The sequence below is a fragment of the Tauraco erythrolophus genome, chromosome 22, assembly GCF_009769465.1.
Source record: "Tauraco erythrolophus isolate bTauEry1 chromosome 22, bTauEry1.pri, whole genome shotgun sequence".
Taxonomy (NCBI): Eukaryota; Metazoa; Chordata; class Aves; order Musophagiformes; family Musophagidae; genus Tauraco; species Tauraco erythrolophus.
Window position 1 is genome coordinate 6133064 of NC_141486.1, and position 20548 is coordinate 6153611.

General features: G+C 42.8%; 1 protein-coding gene across 1 annotated transcript; it reads left to right on the plus strand.

The window, feature by feature from the left end:
• The first annotated feature begins 212 nt into the window (after window positions 1-212).
• On the plus strand, window positions 213-20241 carry PKN3 (protein kinase N3). The gene is made up of 22 exons (XM_086624981.1): window positions 213-233; window positions 3904-4186; window positions 4727-4875; window positions 6183-6312; window positions 6426-6577; window positions 6959-7154; window positions 7471-7662; window positions 7920-8029; window positions 8548-8691; window positions 9713-9788; window positions 10780-10966; window positions 12041-12152; window positions 13752-13825; window positions 15347-15413; window positions 15996-16087; window positions 16458-16634; window positions 16724-16786; window positions 17341-17417; window positions 18033-18175; window positions 18408-18515; window positions 19084-19164; window positions 20029-20241. The coding sequence occupies exons 1-22, from the start codon at window positions 213-215 to the stop codon at window positions 20239-20241; spliced, it is 2847 nt and encodes a 948-aa protein (XP_086481107.1).
• The last annotated feature ends 307 nt before the right edge of the window (window positions 20242-20548 follow it).

Consider the following 20548-nt stretch of genomic DNA (forward strand, 5'->3'; position numbering starts at 1 on the left):
GACGGGGGCGGGAAACGCGGCTGGCCGAGCACCCCCGCGGGGCAGGGCCGGGCGGCGTGCGGAGAGAGGGCGGCTCCGCGCTCCCCGAGGGCCGCCCGCCGGCCGCTCTCCCGGGCCCGCACCCCACGAGAGGGCGCTGGCGGCGGCGCGCCGCTTCCCGGGAAGACCGAAGTTTGAAAAAGTGCCGGTTGCTGGCGGTGCCGTGCGGAACAATGGCGGCGGGGACCCCGCAGGTGAGCGCCGCGCCGAGGGCTCGGAGGGGCGCCGGCATGGCGGGCGGGGCGAGGGGGGCTCCCCCCTTCCCGGGTGGACCACTGCGCCCTTTTGGGGGCACCCAAAGTGTGGAGGGCCCCCCCCCTCCATCCTCCCGCTGGGAAAGCACAGCCCCCTGCTCCGCCGGAAGCCTCCGGCCCCGGGAAGGGGGCGGCGGTCGGGGGGAACGGGGCTTCCCGCTGCCTCCTCCGCCTCTCGCGGTGGCTGCTCCCCGGGGAGGTGGGAGAGACCGTGCGAAGCGGGTTAGATCCCCGAAAAACGTCCCTCCTCCCCTCAGGGAAATGGGGTTTGGGTCAAGTCTGTGCCCGCTCGAGAAAATCCCCTCTCGGCGTCGAGGAGGTGTGGGAGGCGAGGCGGCGGCTGGGGCTGGCACACGGGAGCCGGGGGAGGGCTGCCAGCCTCCGCGCTGGGAAAAACATTCCTTTCTGGAATAAGCTCCCTGGAGTGGGGGAGATCTGCCCTCTTTCCTTGAGGCGTTTCAAGCCTAATCTGGGAAAGAACGGATGGAGAGAGCGGCGCAAAGATCCCTCGCTGCCAGCGCTGCGGCCCGAGCGGGCTCTGCCCATCCCGGTGCCCGCGGGGCTCGCTGCTTTCCAGCCTCGCCAGCTCCTGCGCAGCTCGGAGTTGGAAAGGGGACTGGCTTCAGACAGGATTGCAGTTGCCTTGTTCCAAATCTTGCAGTGGCTTTTTCTTGTAAATAGTGGATGCGGTTAGCACGAGCCTGTCCATCGCGGGCTTCATCCCCGCAGCGCAAAGTTGCCGTGAAAGATGGGATTTAAAACGTCCTGGTGAGCACGTGTGGTCTGCAGGGGGGATGGCCTCCTCATCGCCAGCTCATTAAATCAAATTGTAAATCAATTTCTGGGTCAGTGGTGAAACTCTTAAGGGCCGGGTCTGCTCTGGGCTTTGTGCAGGTGAAGCTCAATGCCAGGCTGGGCATAACAACTGAGGGAATGGGGTCTCCCTGGGCTGCAATCCAAAGGACTAGTGCAACTTTGATACTGCTGAAATTTTGGCTTGTTAGGAAGCAGTCTAGATGCTACCGTATGACATAAGTCTAGTGGAAGTCCTGGGTGAATTTTGGCTGCCCCACTACAGGTACCAAAAGCAAGCTAAAATAAGCTAGCTTGGGTATTTCTCCGCAAGCTTTTAACGTGTTTCAGGATTGCATTGGACACATAACTCTGAAGGACGGACCTTCCCAGGGAATCCAAGAACAGCTGCAGCATGGACTGTGGCAGTGTCTCAACACCCCACCGAAATTCCTGAGTCAGAATGCAAAATGGATCAACCCAAATGCAAATTCAGCTTTCCCGTCCTCCTAAATAACAGAATATTTCATCTTCCTGGTGCAAACAATGTCAATGTTATGGCACTCCCTGAGCCACGGAGGGGAAGAAGGACCCAGGAAAACACACCACCCTTACGTTCTAAATATATTTAGAAAACTAGCATGGTGCATTAGCTGGTATTCAGACTAGCTTTTGGCAGAGAGTGGTGTGGAGGAAAATTGACCTGAGAACTGCCCAGACTGTACCATTCTCTGTATCAGTACCCAGGTCTCTGTATTCAGCCCCCTTTATCACTATTACTCTTGCACCACTACTCATTCCATTGCTCTGGGCGAAACCAAGGGGTGGATTGGTTACAGCCATTTGCATAGTTTGGATAAAAAATAAATCTATATGCTTTTCTAATTATTTAAACAAGAATTGCAACCAGTGAACTACTTTTAGTCACTTGCTACAGACTGGATAAAGCATTTTCTGATTTTCCAATATACAGCTGGTAAAGGTTGCCTGTGACTCAGGAACTCCATGATTCAAGTTCTTCCTCACAAAACTTTGGATGTTTTTCAAAGCTCTGGCTTAGTTCCTGGCTTTACTAATTGGGCGAGAACTTCCTGGACTCAGGATGTTAATCTGAACCTTTTTGTTTTGTTACCAATCTGACCAACTCCTATTTTGGCTATTGTGTATCTGTTGCAGACCCAACTTGGGTTTAGGCCAACTTTAAAATAGATATTTTTTTTTCCTTCTTCTTTAGTTATTTTGCTATTAGACTGAAATCCTAGCAAAAAATGATCGAGAATGTTGGTTGGATCTTTGAGGTGCATGACAAAATATACTAATATGATTAAATAATTATTTCTGTGTGAGTAGCGTAGGCTTTAGATGCGCAGCACACTCTTAGAGTGCAGTAATGTACACAAGTAACACAAACCCAGTGTGGTTTGTTGTTGGAAATGTGGTCAGCCGCCTAAAAAATGTGAAAGTAAGTCGGGATTCCTGAGTTCTGTCTTCAGTGACTGACTGTGCGACATTGAGTCGGTTAGTGTAGTGGAGCTTGACTGTGCAACCGTTTCTTTTGCATTTAAGCAGGGAGTATGATGAGTCATTAATTTTCGGTTATTAATATATTAATTGCTTTGAATGCCTTGAAGCTGCTCTTCCTGTTGAAGAGAAAAGCATAATGAATGGCTTGCTTGGATTGTTTGTTACAGTGTTAAGTAGCATCCTCTTGGATAAAGCTTTTGCAGCTCCTGTCTGAGCCCAGTGCTGATTCGGTCAGTGAGATACACCTCTGCCGCTGCTGCCTGGACGCAGAGCATCCCTGTCCAGAGCTGTTGATGACGCATATATCACCACTAGTATTGAAAATGATTTAAAACAAAGCCCAGAACAAGCTTGAATGCTACTAATGCAACTTTTAAATTTTGAATTTAAACATTTATAGAATCATAGAATGGTTTGGGTTGGAAGGGACCTCAAAGATCATCTAGTTCCAGCCCCCCTGCCATGGGCAGGGACACCCTCCACTACACCAGGTTGCCCAAAGCCTCATCCAACCTGGCCTTGAACACTGCCAGGGATGAGGCAGCCACAACTTCTCTGGGCAACCTGCTCCAGTGCCTCACCACCCTCAGAGTGAAGAATTTCTTCCTTACATCTAATCGAAATCTGTCCTCTTTCAGTTTAAAGCCTTAATAATGTTTTAAAGAGGCCTCACTACCTGTAAACCACGGGCAGAATAGCGATTGAGACAACAGTCTGCTTGCCTTTTCAGAGACAGCACAAAGTTAAGCTTACTCTTCTTCTTCTTTTTTTGTAGAAATAGCTATAGGTTTTACGTTTTTCTTCCTCAGGGCTAACAGCTGAGAGTTAATGCATGTTTGTGACATTCCTAAAAAGCTCTGTCAGATTTGTTGATATGTGTCTTTGAGCAGTCAGTATCAAGACATATTCAGATAAAGTATTTATCGACTACATCATACTAGTAAAAGTTAATGTTGATCAGAACAAGGGCAAATATTGGTTGGGCTTTGCTACTTAAGAACAAGGATGCGTGTAGACATTAATAACAAGGAAAAAAGTAAGATGAAGGTTTGTCTCCATTATGGTTTAAAACCAAATTAAAGCATGTTAAGATCAAATTGTATTCTGTCCTCTGCAATCTAAATCCAGATCTGGTCGTCTTGAAAATTTGGTGAAAAGGTTGCCTTCAGAATTGTGTGAACCAGTTTCTAATGAAATGAAGGAGCAGAATCTTAAGAGTGTATTGCTAAATCATAAAAATTGAATGAACTGTGTTATCTCTGAAATCCTCTTGTCCAACATTGCTTGATTGCAGGGCAGCTGTCTCTTGCAACTGGGCAACGGTATGAACTTAATGGATCCAAGCTTCCAGCAAAAACTGGAGGGCGAGAAGGAACTACTTCGCCGTGCTATACAGAAAGAACTGAAGATTAAAGAGGGAGCAGAAAACCTGCGCAAAGCAACGACAGACAGAAAGAATCTTGTTCATATAGAGCACGTGCTGAAATCTTCCAACCGAAAACTGGAGCAACTGCATTGGGAACTTCGGGAGCTTAATGCAAGAATTGTAATAACAGACAAAGAGGAGGGTAAGACAGGTAGGTCTTGGGTCGTGATTGACAGGAAAATTGTGTTATAATGCTTTGATATTTGTTTGTATTGAATTAATGTGTTTTTCTGTGGAGGGCTCACAAGTAGTGGGAGTTTCTTCTAGTGATATTTAGCTGATGAAATGATCTGTGCAGTGAAAAGTTGAGAATGGAGCACTAAAGGTGGAAGGAGGCAACACAAGCAATCGGTGTAGGGAGAAGAGCTGAGAGTGCTGGGCATGGACAATATTCAGGAGCAGGCTGTAAGTGGAATTGAAGAGATTTGAATAGCATTTCTGGGCAGTTGAACATCCAAGTATTTTACAGGATGAATGAGTATAGAATTGGTAGAGTGCTTTTTAGGATGAGTTCACTGATAAACTAAGAAATATTTATGGATGTGAGCTTGAGCTTCATTTGAAAGGGTTTTGCAGTCAGTTTTGTAGAGAAGACCTTTTTGTACCTTCTTTTATGGAGTCACCCATCTATAACCCAGTGAAATGACACAAGAAAAGATGACTAATGGTATTGATTGTATTGTTTGTACAGATGGATCTGTGTCTCCAGATCCTTGTCTATGGGAAAGAAACCCAGACCCCATGGCAAGGAAGGTTGAAGCTCTGAAAAAGCAGCTGCATGTTGAAATGAAAGTGAAGCAAGGAGCTGAGAATATGATCCAAATGTATTCAACATCCAAGGTAAGAAGGAATAAGCAACCATTTGGGAACATAGATTCCTGGGTCAAAGTCTATAATTACTAATTACTAATAATTATAAGCCAGTCTATAATTACTGGATGTTAGGAAAAGGCGCTTCTGAAAGTGTAGTTTATTCTGTTTTGGCCTGTGATGTGGTTGCCTGTGCCTTTTTCTGAAGCGTCTGGTGGGTGATCACTGATGGAGGGGAGTTATTGGACTGGATAGACGGGCATAGTCTGGCAGTATCGATCCTTTTGGCAGTTCTTACATGGCAGATGCTGATTCTGCTTCTGCTCTTGAATGTCGCTTAGTGGTATTAGTGAGAAAGTTGGGAATCGTGTTTTAACTTAGACATGTAAATCCTTCAGTAGCCTCAGTAGCAATGCTAGGTGCCCATAGAATAGCTTGTGTTGTCATTCTCAAAGAGTTGAATGGTCCTTTGGAAACACCTGTCTCTCCCTACCAGCTGCAGACTGTGCGTTACTTCTTCGGTCTAGGTGCTTAACTGAGGTCTAGGTGCTTAACTGAGCTGGCTGAATGCCGACATAGAGATGTTGATGCATCTCACCTTAGTGCTCCCAGTGCCTCAAGATTAGAGCCGGATTGGAACTGGAGAAAAGTTATCTCATAGGAAGTGGCATGGTAGGAGTGCTATCTCTAGAAAAACTTCCAAGCCTGAGAAGGTACTGGGGGCGGTTATGAGGGGTACATGTAGTCACTGACTCGAGGAAAGAAATTTAAAAAAGCGTTGGTATTGTGCACTGAGTTGGTGTGATGTTTTGATATTACTAGGTTGTTTAGGGTAGAGCACAGCGTGCGATATCTCTTCATGTGAGAAAAAGGTTCAGAGGTTTATTGATTTCATATTCATCCCACTTTTGAGTTTGGCATAATCGTATTTAAAAGTCAAAGGATAATTATAATAAGCTCAGAGATTTTTTTTTTTTTTTAAGCTTAATTCAGTAAGACCAGTATATAGAGGGTTGTGATGTTTTGTTCTGTTAAAAACCTCTGCTCAGAAAAACTGTAAGCACAGTTAACCAGTGAACCCCAGGTCTCAGTCACTGCAAGCTTTGGTATTAACTGGAGGTGTCCTTGACCTGTCCTTTCCCTCTATAAATGGAGATAGTGATCACAAAGTTCTTGATCCTCAGCAGTGTCTCCTTTACATAACTGCTTATTTATGCCATTTCAGGATCATTTATGACCCGTCTTGCAGGTACCACCTCATCCTCACGTGTGAGCACATCATCGTGATGTTTTTAATGAGCATGGTTCCCTCTCTGCATGTGCTTTCTTTTTGGCAGGAGCGGAAGCTGCTAGCTACAGCTCAGCAGATGCTTCAGGACAGCAAGACAAAGATTGAAATAATCCGCATGCACATTGTGAAAGTGTCTCAGTCAGCAGGAGGGATGGAAGATACAGTGGATCCAGCAGGTATGGTGTTCTAAGTACTAATACATCCCAGAACAGCTACGGCCAAATCTCCAAGATCCAGAATACTCAAACCAATTCTTATCTTCACCATATTTTATCTCCAAAATGGCCAGTGAGGATGGGCACTGCCATCAGTGCTTTGGAGCTGCGTATTGAGGAGCTGAGACATCACCTGCGCATTGAAGCTGCTGTGGCTGAAGGGGCAAAAAATGTGCTGAAGATTTTGGGAGGGAGTCGGGTACAGGATCGCAAGTTTTTGGCTGAGGTAAGCATTTATCCAAGCCTTCTTGAGAGAGTGGTTTCATGCCTCAACATTAGTGATTTGGCATGAATGAGTAAAGTTAACCAAGAGTTATTAATTTAGGAAGTTCTTGTCTCTGTGTGAGGACAGACTGATTGGGATCACTTTTTCTTCTAGGGATAATGTTCCTTGCTTTGGTGAAATTTCTCAGGAACATCAGAAGTGACACTGATGGGGTGGTCAGGATCTATGGGGAAATATTTTGTTGGGTTCCTTTATTAGTAAGATGTTATCTGGTCTTTTTCTGAAGCTTACTCTAGTAGTTCATAAAGGATTAATAATACCTGGCCTGGGGCTGTACATTGAAAATTTCTTTCTGCTTTTTGTTCTACTTCATATTGCTAGGCTCAGGGTCGTTTGCAAGAGTCCTCTCAGAAGATTGACCTGCTGCGCCTGTCATTGGAGCATCAGCTTAGTGAGCTTTCTCCTGAGCACCCAAAAAGAGCGCTCATCAAGCAGGAACTAGTAAATACTTCCTCCCTGGGAGCTCAGCATGGCAACATCCAACCCACTTCCGTCATCAAACCTACAGCCCTTACAGGTACATAAATCCTACATGGCATGTTGTTGTGGGGAGGACAGAGGGAAAAATGAGTTGTGTTTCTTCTAATTGTTGTAATGCCTCCTGTTATATGGACATTTGATTTTGTAGGAACTGGACTTATTTCCTCTAGGCCAGCCAGAGCTTTCTAATCATATGGATTTGCAGTATGTATGTTAATCTGGGGTAGATTTGAGCTATTAACCGAGAAATCATGAATCTGAGAAATTCTTGAACCCCTGTGAGGACAGGCTGACTGGAATCACTTCATCTTTTACATAATAATAATATTCTTTACTCTCCTAAAATTCCTCAGGAACATTGGAAGTGAGACTGATGGGGTGTCAGGATCTATTGGAAAATGTTCCAGGACGTTCCCGAATGGCTAGTTCTTCTCCCGTCTGTGGCAGCCCAAGTGATTTGAGGTCTCTTTCCCGACCACGAGTTGGCCTGGGTATCCATGGCCGTAGTGTTGCAGGAAAGTACCTGCGGAATGAAGAGCCATGCAGTGAGTATGGGGTTCCCTGTTGAGTTGTGAGTGGCATATGGGAGCATGGGGGCTTCCCGTCTGGGTATTAGGGTGGCTTGGTGTGAGTGTAATTATAAGAAACCTGATTTCTGCAAAACTAAGAGTGAGAATTAATCGCATTATACCTAGTCCTGCTAGTACTCTCCTGGAAATTACATTTGGTTGGGATATTCACCTTCAGCATGAGATACTTCCTTTGGTAAAAGATTATAGTCTGTGTTTTCTCCTTTGTCCAGATGAAGTCCTTGCCGTGCTCAAAGTGGACAATAAAGTGGTTGGCCAAACAAACTGGGGACCGGTTAATAACCAGGCATGGGACCAAAGCTTTGTCATTGAGCTGGATCGGGTAAGTCTGCCCCAGGTTCCATGTGTTGTATTTGGTTTTCCTTTTCACCTTCCGTGATTTGCCCATTTAGCTGCCATTTCACTTGATTCAACTCTTGTTTGTTGAATCAGACTTGATTCAACCCTTTTATGTGCCAGTTATCTTGGCCTTCCCCTGAAGGCAGTGCGTCCCTGGCAGGCTTTCGGCCTGAACAGCATCTGTTGTCCTTCTCTCCTTACCTGAGCAGTTTTATTTCATCTTACCAACAAAGTGGCTCTCAGAGAGATTTCTGAAATGGGGAGCCAAGACAGCCATCTCCAAGAGAGTCTGTAGCTAAGAAAATCTGAAAACACCAGAGAAAGCAGGGGACAGAAGGATTGAAGAAGTTTCTTATGCATACTGTTTAGTTTACTGTTGGTTTTTCATTTGTTTGTTTTTGTGTTACAACAATGTGTGTGTGCCATTTCCAGAGCATGGGACAGTATATAACTCTTCTGCTTTTTTTTTTTCCCTCCCCCACCACTCACCCATCCCACCAGTCTCGTGAGCTGGAAATTGCAATTTATTGGAGAGACTGGAGAGAACTATGTGCCGTGAAGTTTTTACGTTTGGATGATTTCCTTGATAACGAACGTCATGGGATGTGCCTCTCACTCGAACCCCAAGGAATGCTTTTTGCAGAGGTATAAATGTCAGCTTTGTTTCTTTTTCAGAGAACTCTGTTTAGGGTGCCTGCCCTGCAAGCAGTTGTTCAACCCAGGATACAAGGAATGGAAGGAGCAGTATCTAGAAGGGTAGAATGTCACCTGAAATCCTTTGCGTCAATATCACACACAAAAATAAGGAACAACATGATATAATAGATGTACAAGTGCCATAGCCCGGAGTGATTCTTCATCTGCTCCTCTGTAATTACGTGTGTGTGTGCTGTGAAATCATTGGGTTTTATTTGCTTTCGTTATCACCCATTGGTGACACTTTAATTAAACATTTGGCTTTATGGTCAGATTTGAATCACAGAGACTGCAGAATCAGAGATCCGAATTCCCTTTGGGTATGCTTATTTTATGATCTTTCTGAGGCTAATAATAAAGAGTCTGAGGTACCGTCAATGAAGAGATCATCCAGATAATCCCATAAAAGCTGCAGCACTTTCTCCTTTGTGTTGAGATGAAAGTTCCTGGGGTTATCTTTCCAAAAGTGGGATCTTGACCTCATATACCCAAATTTGCCTCCTCTCCCGGCCTTCTTGTTTTTTTTTGTGGTTTTGTTTTGTTAGGGGTGGAGGAGTGGGTTTTGGTGGTTTTTGGTATTTGGTTTTGGGTTCGTTTGTTTTGTTTTGTTTTGTTTTTTACTTCTGTGCCATGAGGTACTACTATTTTTTTTTTAATCCTACAAATGGCTATGTTCTTTATGTATGGTTTTACAAATTAGATTAATTTTGTTTGGGGTATGAATTGGTCATAATTTGGGAGGTTTTCTGCATTTCAGGTAGCAGAAAATTCCAACACCTAAAACCACAGTTGAAGTAACAGGTGTTTAGAAGGTGAAACTAGAGTAACACAGCCTGGAGTCTCTGTGTGGCAGTGACTCCTAACTTACCAAACAGATGAGAATTTGATGAGAGAGCAGGCACGCGTGACAGTGTTTGTGTTCCCAGTGTAAATGAAGTATCCTGTGAAATCCTCTTTGCTTCTCTGACAGGTGATGTTCTGTAATCCTGTCATTGAGAGAAAGCCAAAACTGCAGCGACAGAGGCGCATTTTCCCCAAACAGAAAGGTAAGCTGCGAGAGAACTGACTACCTACTATCTAGTGTGCCTAGGGGAGGGCAGGGCTTTGCACGAGCAAGCTGGCATGCTCTCCTGTTCCACTGGGTTTGTGAGACCTTAAAACGCTTGCTAATTACTGTGTGTAAGTAGGTGGGCTTTATTAGAACGTGAAAGTTTGTTCAGTCACAAAAAGTGCAGACAGCCTGGCTGCAGCATAGTGTGTAATGTTGTGATGTTGTGGCGGTGTTTCTATTCACAATTAGTATTGTTAGGAAGATGTAATTACTAGTTATTTAACAGACTTCCTAGGAAGATCCAGGACTCAAGCTGTGCTAATTTAACCAGTGATGCCATTACTGATGAACAGATACTGGAAGGTTTTCTGGAAAACTCTGAGTTATAGAAGACTGTAGCATGAAAAGGCTACTGATTGTCTGTCAAGTCTTTAGAGCTGGCATCTCAGATTAATAGTGTAGGGACTGAAACAACTTGCATACTTTCTTTTTTTGTCTGCCAGTTCTTTCTTGTGAATCTGAATAAGGTAAGACTTTACATACTGAGGACTCCTGGCAGTGAGGATAAAGGAGATTTTATATCTATATTCTTCAGCAAGTAGTAAAAATAACGAAAATATCCCAAATGTTTTACCCTTTTTAAGATGCTTTCAGAAACTTTCTGTTAACGGGCTGCATGATTAAAGTGCAGTGTTGAAGTAGAAGAAAACCTGACTTAGATCAAAATAGTTTTTAAACATTTTATGCAATTTCCACTTGAGGATTGTTACGATTTTATATAAAGTTGAACACAGGTGAAATTGTAGATCTGTTTCATCGTCATCATTATTAAACTTTCTTCCCTGAAAAAAAGCTCATTCTCCCTATGTTGGGCTACCTTTTTGAGTAACTCACAAGCGTTTGGGTGAAAATGATAATTTAATAGTACATGAGATTATAATTTGTGCGTTGTAATCTCACTGGTGTTTTGACTCTGGCTCCTCCAGGGAAGGAATTTCTCCGAGCTCCTCAAATGAACATAAATGTTGCTGCTTGGGGTCGCCTGATGATGAGTTTCCTCCCTCCGTGTAGTTCCTTGAGCACTCTGAGTCCTCCACTTCATGATCCCATTCACACAGCCTTCTCTCCAGTTCCCCCCCAAAGTCATGTTGATTCAATGTCCAAACTCAGTAGGTGAGTCATGTTCTGAGTGTTGCTGGATGACACTCTGGAATGGCTGTAGGATAGATCTTAAAATTGTGTTGCACCTTACTAAGGTGGAGGAAGATATTGATGTGAAAAATTTATCTGTGGAACTTGATTCCACAGATAGGATTTGAAGAAAAGCCAATGCTGGCTGAAACTATGTGTTTTTAGTGGGGTGTTCAATATGCTGTGGCTGGCTCTGATTTATTGTCAGCAGTGGGACGGGTTTCCAGAATTGCTGTCCTAACAAGCAGTCTGTTCCAGATCCAGGGGAACTTCAGCAGCTTTCTTTTCCTCTGTAGTAAGAACTGTGGGTATAAAAGTGGTAATAAGTAAACACCACGATATGGGGAAAAAAAAATCAAAAGCAGATTTTCCAAACTAATTTTATGTACTCAAAAAGATGTACTGGTTCTGCACTGTAAAGGAGAGCAGATTCCACTCATTAACTGTCTTCAGGAGTACACTAATGAAATCTGTACAGGGTCACAATGGGATTGTTGTGGTAAAAATGCACTCTTCTTAAAACTGAACTCTTCTTGTTGTGGTAAAACTAGCATAATGTAGCACTCAGAAGGTGCACAATTAAGCTTTTAAATATGCTGTAGAAGAATATTCTCTAAATAATAATTTTCTCAAATTGTTGGAATTAGTTTTTAGAGAATTAGTCACTTTAGAAGAGACTATTCCCACTGATTCACAAGACCCAGAGAAGAAAAAAAATATCAATTACTCTGTTGCTATTAAAATCAAGACTTCCTTTAAATTCTTGATCGTAGTGACTTATTGCTGCACATGGATGTTTCATTGATTTTATAGCATCAGAGAGCTAGTGTTGGGATGGGAGTCTAACCATCACCGACTTCATAGCTCATTTCCTTTTCACTCATTTAGGAGAGCATGTCTTGATACTTCACAGCCTTGTGGTGGGAATGAGAGTCCTGTTGTCCAGTGTGTTGGACTGGACTGAACTTTGCTTGTATAGTGAAGGTGATACAAAGGTGTCTGTGCGCAGTGTTCTTCCCTAAGGAAATCTCCCTCAACTTTGTCTTACAAATGCAGTGGCTTTCCCGTGGCTAAGCTTACGTTTGCTGATGAAGCACCACCCAAGCCTCCGCGCCTGTTTCTAATGGCCAACTCCAAAGAATCAACACCATCTCCTGCAGATTCTCCGGTAATCGTCTAGGCTAGTAGAGAGACTTTTCTTTGTTGATTGGTATTTTTTCAAGCTCGGTTCTTCTTATTTGTTTATTACTGGAGAAATTAACTATACTTTAGGCAGGCACCTCCTCATTAGCTGGCTGATCTCCAGGGATTCAGAATCCAGCGAGCTATACTGGCATGGAGTCTTCACAAAAGTGTTGCACTCTTCCTTTTTTCCTTTTCCTCTTTTCCTCCTCTTTTCCTCCTCTTTTCCTCCTCTTTTCCTCCTCTTTTCCTCCTCTTTTCCTCCTCTTTTCCTCCTCTTTTCCTCCTCTTTTCCTCCTCTTTTCCTCCTCTTTTCCTCCTCTTTTCCTCCTCTTTTCCTCCTCTTTTCCTCCTCTTTTCCTCCTCTTTTCCTCCTCTTTTCCTCCTCTTTTCCTCCTCTTTTCCTCCTCTTTTCCTCCTCTTTTCCTCCTCTTTTCCTCCTCTTTTCCTCCTCTTTTCCTCCTCTTTTCCTCCTCTTTTCCTCCTCTTTTCCTCCTCTTTTCCTCCTCTTTTCCTCCTCTTTTCCTCCTCTTTTCCTCCTCTTTTCCTCCACTTTCCTCCTCTTTTCCTCCTCTTTTCCTCCTCTTTTCCTCCTCTTTTCCTCCTCTTTTCCTCCTCTTTTCCTCCTCTTTTCCTCCTCTTTCCTCCTCTTTTCCTCCTCTTTTCCTCCTCTTTTCCTCCTCTTTTCCTCCTCTTTTCCTCCTCTTTTCCTCCTCTTTTCCTCCTCTTTTCCTCCTCTTTTCCTCCTCTTTTCCTCCTCTTTTCCTCCTCTTTTCCTCCTCTTTTCCTCCTCTTTTCCTCCTCTTTTCCTCCTCTTTTCCTCCTCTTTTCCTCCTCTTTTCCTCCTCTTTTCCTCCTCTTTTCCTCCTCTTTTCCTCCTCTTTTCCTCCTCTTTTCCTCCTCTTTTTTTCCTCTTTTCCTCTTTTCCTCTTTTCCCTTCCTTTTCTCCTCTGCCTTTGCCTTCCTTTTTTTTCCAAATTATAAGTTGCTTTTCTTGGAGAAGCAAAATGGGAGGTAGGTCAGCATTGGGAGTTCGGGGCAAGAGTACAGCACAGATGACTGCACAGAGAAAGCAGGGAAGGAAGTTCAGCAGGCTTTTAGGACCAGATGAAGTTCTTTGTCATTGAAGAAACTGGACAACACCAAGAAGAGCTCTACTTTTCTGTCAGGAAGAAGCAGCAAATTTGTTTTGAGCAGTATAATGATTAATGACCTGTGTCCTACCACGTATCTTACCTTTCCTCGTTTGGCTTTGGTCAGAGAGGAGACTGCATTCTTTGATCATTGTGACTTTTTGGGATGTGAGATGCCTTTTTTCTAGAAAGGAAATGTTTTATCCTAGACTTTTAAAAGCTTTTATTTTAAAGGGTTTGGCCCTATTAAAAAAATATTGTACATGGGAATAGTTCTATGTGACCATAGACAACCTCTTTTCCTGCCCTCCAAGCAGAGGCGATGACTAACTGCTAGAATTTGTCTGTGGTTGTGCTGGATCTTGAAAGAAGAAAAAATTTGGATGTGAGCATTCAGGTCCGACTTGATGGTTCCAGAGGATGACACACTGTAATTTTCTTTCTGTTCCTAGTGTCTGAAGAGGCTGCATGTTGAGAAGTCTTGCAGCTCTGTGCTAACAGAACTTCCAATCCAGGCATCTCCAAGGTAACTGTAGACAGCATGGGCTGTCTTGGGTCACAGATTAAAGAGGCACTGGTCTGAAGTGTTTGAGCATGCAGTCTAAAACTCTGCTTAATATATGCTTTGGTTTCTCTGCAGCAGGCTCTTAGTGCTGAGCGTAGACAATACCATGAAAAGTCTACTCTGAACTTGACTTGTCCAAACATCTGCTGTGCCTTATCTGCTTATTAACCCTAATATTAGCCTATTGATACACTATGCTACAATGCAATAGGTGACTTAAGTAGGTGATGAAGTCACTTAACTGTCTTCAAAGTGTTTCTTTGTGTTTGAAGTTTTATGGTGTAGCATATTTAGATGTATCTGCATTCTAAGTAATACATTTCAGAAGCACTTTTGGCATCCCTCACATTCTTCTGTTTCTATTGATATGCAAGATACACTGTCTTTCATTATGTAGGGAGGCATAAAACAGTAAGTTATTTATAGTCTAAGGCGATTATATGTACACAATTTGTATGTAGCAAGGATACACAGTAGTAAATATACCAAAAACAGAACAAGTAAAAAAAAAATTAATATTATTGAACAAATACTGCTCCAAAAAAGCACAAATAGAAAAATCTATCTAAGCTGATCTGACAGTTTGGATCATAGAATTATGTTCACAACTTCTTCATCACTTTTGAGAGGTCTCAACTTCAAACCCCTGCAGTCAGGATGCAATTGGGCACCTACATACCTTCTCTCTGAGAAGGCTGAGGAGGGAGTTGAGTCCTTCATAAGTAGATACTTAGCCCTTCGTGTCACTTAGTGGAAGAGTATGGAGTGTCTGCTGTCCTTTAAAGATGATCCTGGACTAAAGCTTTTAGGGTGTGGGTGGGTGGTTTGTTTTTTTTTTAAAAAAAAAATTCTTTCCAAGCAATTCTGCAGCTTTAGTTTCCTTGGTAACACCTTGTGGCTGACATAACATTCTATAGCATCTCTTTATTCAGCTACTTTTTTCCAGCAACGTCTTATGTCTGTTGTCTCATAGTGTTTCATTTCTGATTCCTGTTTGAGAACTTCCCTTTATGCCCTTGTCCTACTAGCAGTTGATCTACAAGTTCATGTCTGATTAACACAATTGCCGTTGAGCCTGCTGAAAGGAGTGTAGGCAAAACTGAATTTTACTACCTCAAAGATGGAGGTCAGAGGGATCTAATCCTGTTATGGGGAATAACAGAGAGCCAGCCTTGGAGAGCCAGAATTGGTGCTCCTATTGCCAGTAGAGATGAAAGTCAGACTGCTGCCACTGGGAGCGGTTTCCTCACCAGTTAGGGTGAGGAAAGTTAGGGTTACCCACTCCTTTCTTCAGTGGCAGAACAGCAGCATCAAGCCTAACTCCTCAGGATTTCAGCCTAGGTGAGAAGTGGTTGACACAGCTGTTCACTTTCCCTTTTGCTATCCCGAGCTTCTTCCCCTAAAAAAAATACACGCTTCTTTGTTATCTGTTTATGCATCTTTTGGGTATTGTCTCAACAATTCTTCTTGGTTTGTCTGCAGGAAAAGGACAGTTCATCTTGAGGATTTTCACTGCATCGCCATGCTGGGACGTGGCCACTTTGGGAAGGTAGTGTAGAAGTGTACGTTTTGTGGAGGAGGAGGCAGTAGGACTGTGGTTGTGAAGATGGGCCTCTGCCTCAGTCTGAATAGAAACATTGCAGTACAAAAGAGATTTGTTGCGATGTGGATATACAAAACAAACCCAACCCAACCACACAAGCAGCTAACAGTGAAAACTCCTGAAGATTTGTGACTTCAAAGCCTGGAGAAAACCATGCAGGGAGTGCTAAGTCATTTCATAAAGCACATCATTGCCATTCCTTTCGTTATCATTGTGATCACTAGTGGAATAGCTCCATTCCCAAAAGTGCCTAGTTGCTTGCCGTGGGAGCTCTGAGGTGCTCATAAAGCACTCGGGCAGCTGTGATGCTGCTGTTTGTGAAAAGAATGTAACTTACCCTGGCATCTTTCTGGACTGCTGCAGCACAAGGAGCAGAAAAAAAGTGCTCAATTTCTGGAGTTACTTGAGCTTGGTTTTGAGAATGACCATCTGGAGTGGATGGAAATAGTTTGTATCAATGGGAGCCAAAGTAATCCAGTAAGGAAGTAACAGCTTTGTTTGAAGTGCAGCTTTTCTCTTGTCTTTCAGGTACTGCTGGCCCAATACAAGCCAACTGGGAAGCTGTATGCTATCAAAGCCCTGAAGAAAAAAGATATTATTAGGAGAGATGAAATCGATAGGTGAGCTTTGTTTAGAGATGGTACTATCGCCAGAGGCTACATTATGCACCTGTAATCAAATGTTAGTAGGTGTGATGTGTGCTGGTCATGGCACTGTTATGATTAAATGTAACTTTAAGGCTTGTGTAACTTAAATCAGGAGTAAGGAAACTTGTTAAAAGTGCTGCTTTCTAGCTTCTGGTGGAATAACACCTGAAGAACTCTCTAAAACTCAAGGTTTACAAGTATGTAAGATAAATATGGTATTAGCCCTCACTTTTTATTTCTCTAACTCAAGATGTAAAGATTTTCTTCTTTATCCTGTCTTTCTCAAAACAGGCTTTTCTGCCAAGTGTTAACATTGATGTTTTCGTTCTTTCAACCCTGGCAGCTTAAACTGTGAGAAGCGGATATTTGAAGTAGTCAATTCTTCTGATCATCCATTCCTCGTGAACATGTTTGCCTGTTTCCAGACACCTCACCATGCTTGTTTTGTGATGGAATATACTCCGGGTGGTGATCTTATGATGCGCATACATGAAGATGTCTTTCCAGAGCATATGGCCCAGTGAGTTCGAATTAGTCTAGTTTCCAGGCACTATAATTTTTTAACTTGGTTCTTATAGATATTTCCTGATAATCATTTTTCTCTTCTAGGTTTTATACAGCCTGTGTAGTCTTGGGGCTCCAGTTCTTGCATGAGAAGAAAATAATTTATAGGTAATGCAGCAAGGAATCAAACACAAGACAGTTTGGCAACTTGAAAGTTTATTTTTCCTTTAGCTGTATGTCTGGAGCTCGCTATCTTGCTGGGGTTTCTAATCTTTCTGTCTGTCTTTATTTTCCCCATTGCCTGTTGCTATCAGCATGTTCATCGTGCTTACAGTAAAGAAAGAAGTTATTCATCTGACATGTTGCAGGTGATTCATCCTCTGTGACATGTCAATACATTCTGAGGGGCACCTGTAAGTTACTGCTTTCTTTTTTACTGTGATAGTCAAGTAATTTGTCATGCTGTTGTAGGATGGTCTTTTTCAGATGAATAAGCCCCACCCAGCTCTCAGCTGCTTTGTGAGCCTTTCATTAAGAGGAAAATATCAATAAATTAAGGAGAATCTTCTAAATAATACATTATTTAAATCAAATGTAGAGTTTACCCAATTTAGATTTTATTCTTTTTATTAACATCTAGTTTCTGCCTCTTGCAAAAAAAGCTGTTGGGTGGCAATCCTCAGACTTCATCCACCATTTTCTTTCCTCTCTTTTGCCTGCAGGGACCTGAAATTGGATAATCTGCTTTTAGATGCTGAAGGATTTGTGAAGATTGCAGATTTTGGATTGTGTAAGGAAGGTGAGTGACTTTGGTGAGGCCAAAATTGAACCCTCAGAAACTATTTAGGATCTAGGCTTTAGTAATGGGTTCACACATACAGGTACTGAGGTGGCTGTGTAACTTATATTCATCACCATCTTAAAAAAAATAAAACAAAACCCACCTAAAAACAAAAATTAAAAAAAAAAAAACACAAACAAAAAAAAACCCCAACAAACCAAACAACAAAAAAGTCTCACCTGTCTGGCCATGATGAACTTGGAAAGAGTACTTTGTCCTTTAATCTTCAGGAACCTTATGAAAAAGAGTTTGCAGTGTTCTTGTTTGCTCAAAGAAGCCAGAATATAAGATACTAAAACATACATACTTGAGTAAATGAATTGTGGAATCTGCAGGAAGTTTCCATGGTTTTGCTGTCTATTTAAGTATTGTCTGTATATTTTTTATTTGCAGTTTTTAGGGGTCTCAGGTTTCATACTTCCTTGTTGGCATTTGCAAGCATTGATGAGAGCCCTTGCCCAGTTAACAACATTAGATTATACAGTGATAATCTGTGGCTTTCAGAAGGTGAGACTGCATGTGATCCATTGAGTAATGCATGCTGGATTTTACAAAACTGTTCTTTTCCTACAGGAATAGGTTTTGGAGACCGCACAAACACCTTCTGTGGAACTCCTGAATTTCTGGCTCCAGAAGTCCTGACAGACATCTCGTACACTCGGGCAGTAGACTGGTGGGGATTGGGCGTACTCATTTATGAGATGCTTGTTGGTGAGGTAAGACCACCTTTCTCTAAGAGGATCTCACCAAACAGCGTGGGGAGAGTAGTACCTGATCAACTGAAATAAAATCTAGCCAACTATTTATTAGTATTTAAATTACATTTTCCTCATTCATAGTGCTTACCAAACACTAATTAATCCACACAACTCCCTGCTATTCTCATCCCTATTTAATAGTGAGGAATGGGTGCTGTGTGGATTAAATAATAAAATGTCACAATTGCAGTCACCATTCCCTGGAGATGATGAGGAAGAAGTCTTTGACAGTATTGTCAACGATGAAGTCCGGTATCCACGATTCCTTTCATCTGAGGCACTTTCTATAATCCGTAAGGTAATGGGCTTGATGGGTCTCTGGGAGCCTGAGGAATTTGTATTTACTGTGTAAGTGGATCCAGAGGGACTCTGGATGGCATTTGTGTCTGTAATCTGGAGCTGCTTACACAGACTAAGGAAACATTTTAAATTTACACATATTTTTCCTTTCTTTTTTGTTACATAAATGCTATTCTTCTGCCTAGGGATGACTAAGCAGGCTTCTTACAGAGGTCTGCTGCTGCTAACTCTGAAATGGAGAAAAGTTGATTCAAGGGCAAGAATGTCAGAGTGATTCGGTGGAGGTGGCTTGGGTCAGTTTTTGGATGTGACCCCGTAGTCACAGGCGCACCATTGAGATGAGAAGCTTCATGCAGTTTACAGCGAGTACCTTACTGGTGTGGGCAAGTTGTTTACAAGGAACTAGGTCTGAGCTATTACTAGCAGATTATGGCCTTGCTGCAGAGTGAGAATGAGAACATTCTGAAGGGTCAGTCCCTCTCCTTCCTTTTGTTTTTTCTCTCTGGAACATTATTTCTGTTCATTCTTGCTCCCGTTGTTTAATTTTGAACTGGTATTTCCTGCAGCTTCTTCGGAAATGTCCAGAGCGTAGGCTGGGAGCAGGGGAAAAAGATGCAGAAGAGATTAAAATCCAGGCTTTTTTTAAGGTAGGAACTCACGTTATCCCTCCTGCTCATCTTTTCTGTTCGAGCTGAGAGTGATTTGCTTTCTGTTGATATTGAGGCATATTTCCCTTAGTTATCAGTGAGATCTTAGGGATAATTTCTGTTGCACCTCATTGCTGTATTCAGGAATACGTATTTCAATCCATATTTGAAACAACATCCCCCAAGTCTGTTTTCTGGGCCCTGTAAGCTTCCGGAGCAAGATTGTTCTGCTTCTGTGTACAAATACACCTACCTTTTGAGCCATCAATAAACACCCCTTTTAAATCAAACTGCAGCAGTCAAAGGTGCTGTCTAGTGCTGACAGTGATTGCCAGTCTATTCGATGGCACCTCATTTGCAGGATGCACATGAGAGAAACATCCTAAGAGAAGCTGAGGTTAAAGACACAGTTGCTTTGGGTCAAGGGTATACATCTGTTCCAGGCAAAGGTGTTACCATTACCCACCTGCCAGAAGTTATTAGCCTTATAGCCCCTGGCTGGCTTTGCACTGGAGTAAGAAAACAACTTGGATGACAGCAGAAACGGCCGGGAAGACCACAGATCCACCTGGCCACATCTGTGCTTTAGTTTTGTCCCTCCTAAATACAGTTGGAGCTGTAGCTTTGTTTCGTGGTGTTCTGAAGAACAGCCTTAGACTGTATGGAATCTCTGTGCTACCTGGCCTGCACTGACTCTGCTGTTTGTTTTCAGCCTTTTTTTAATATTCTTTTTTTTTTAAAAAAAAAAAATAGTAGAAGACAGACATGTTGCGAATGATCTGGAAGGGAAGATGCAATCCTCCCTCTTACTTTCACATTTCATAAATAATGTCAATCTGGCCTGTTCACTTCCTTCTCTTACAGGAAATGGACTGGGATGCCTTGTTAGCCAGGACTCTGAAGCCCCCTTTTGTGCCCACTTTAAGAGATCCAATGGACATTAGCAACTTTGACGAAGAGTTTACATCACAAAAGCCAATCCTTACTCCTCCAGAGGAGGTTGCTCTCCTAACCCGTAAGGAGCAGACTGTCTTCAAGGACTTTGACTTCGTCTCCAGACACCTTTTAGATGTTTGATTCCTGTGCTATAAGAAACATGAACAGATTGTTACCACCTTGAGAGAACGTAGAGAGGACTTGGCATGGGCAGTGGAAAAGTCAACAGAATTCACAGGGCTGGTAGTGCCGATCACCCCAGGAAGACAGCACGCTGCAAGCTGAGTTAACCTACTGCGTTTTTTTCAGCCTCATTTGTTGGAAGAATACTGGATGTCAATTATCTTTAAGGAGTAATTAATGTTTAACTGGATGTATCTTCTGCCATTGAATATAGATGGAAATTTGGAATTTCAGCTGGACTTCGTTTAATGAAATCAAATCATCT

What these genes read in the sequence shown, in the direction of transcription:
- PKN3 (XM_086624981.1), top strand. Translation starts at nt 213, where the DNA reads ATGGCGGCGGGGACCCCGCAG. An exon ending in AAATGTATTCAACATCCAAG is followed by an intron (nt 4,876 to 6,182) that starts GTAAGAAGGAAT and finishes TCTTTTTGGCAG; the next exon opens with GAGCGGAAGCTGCTAGCTAC. An exon ending in GCGGAATGAAGAGCCATGCA is followed by an intron (nt 7,663 to 7,919) that starts GTGAGTATGGGG and finishes TCCTTTGTCCAG; the next exon opens with ATGAAGTCCTTGCCGTGCTC.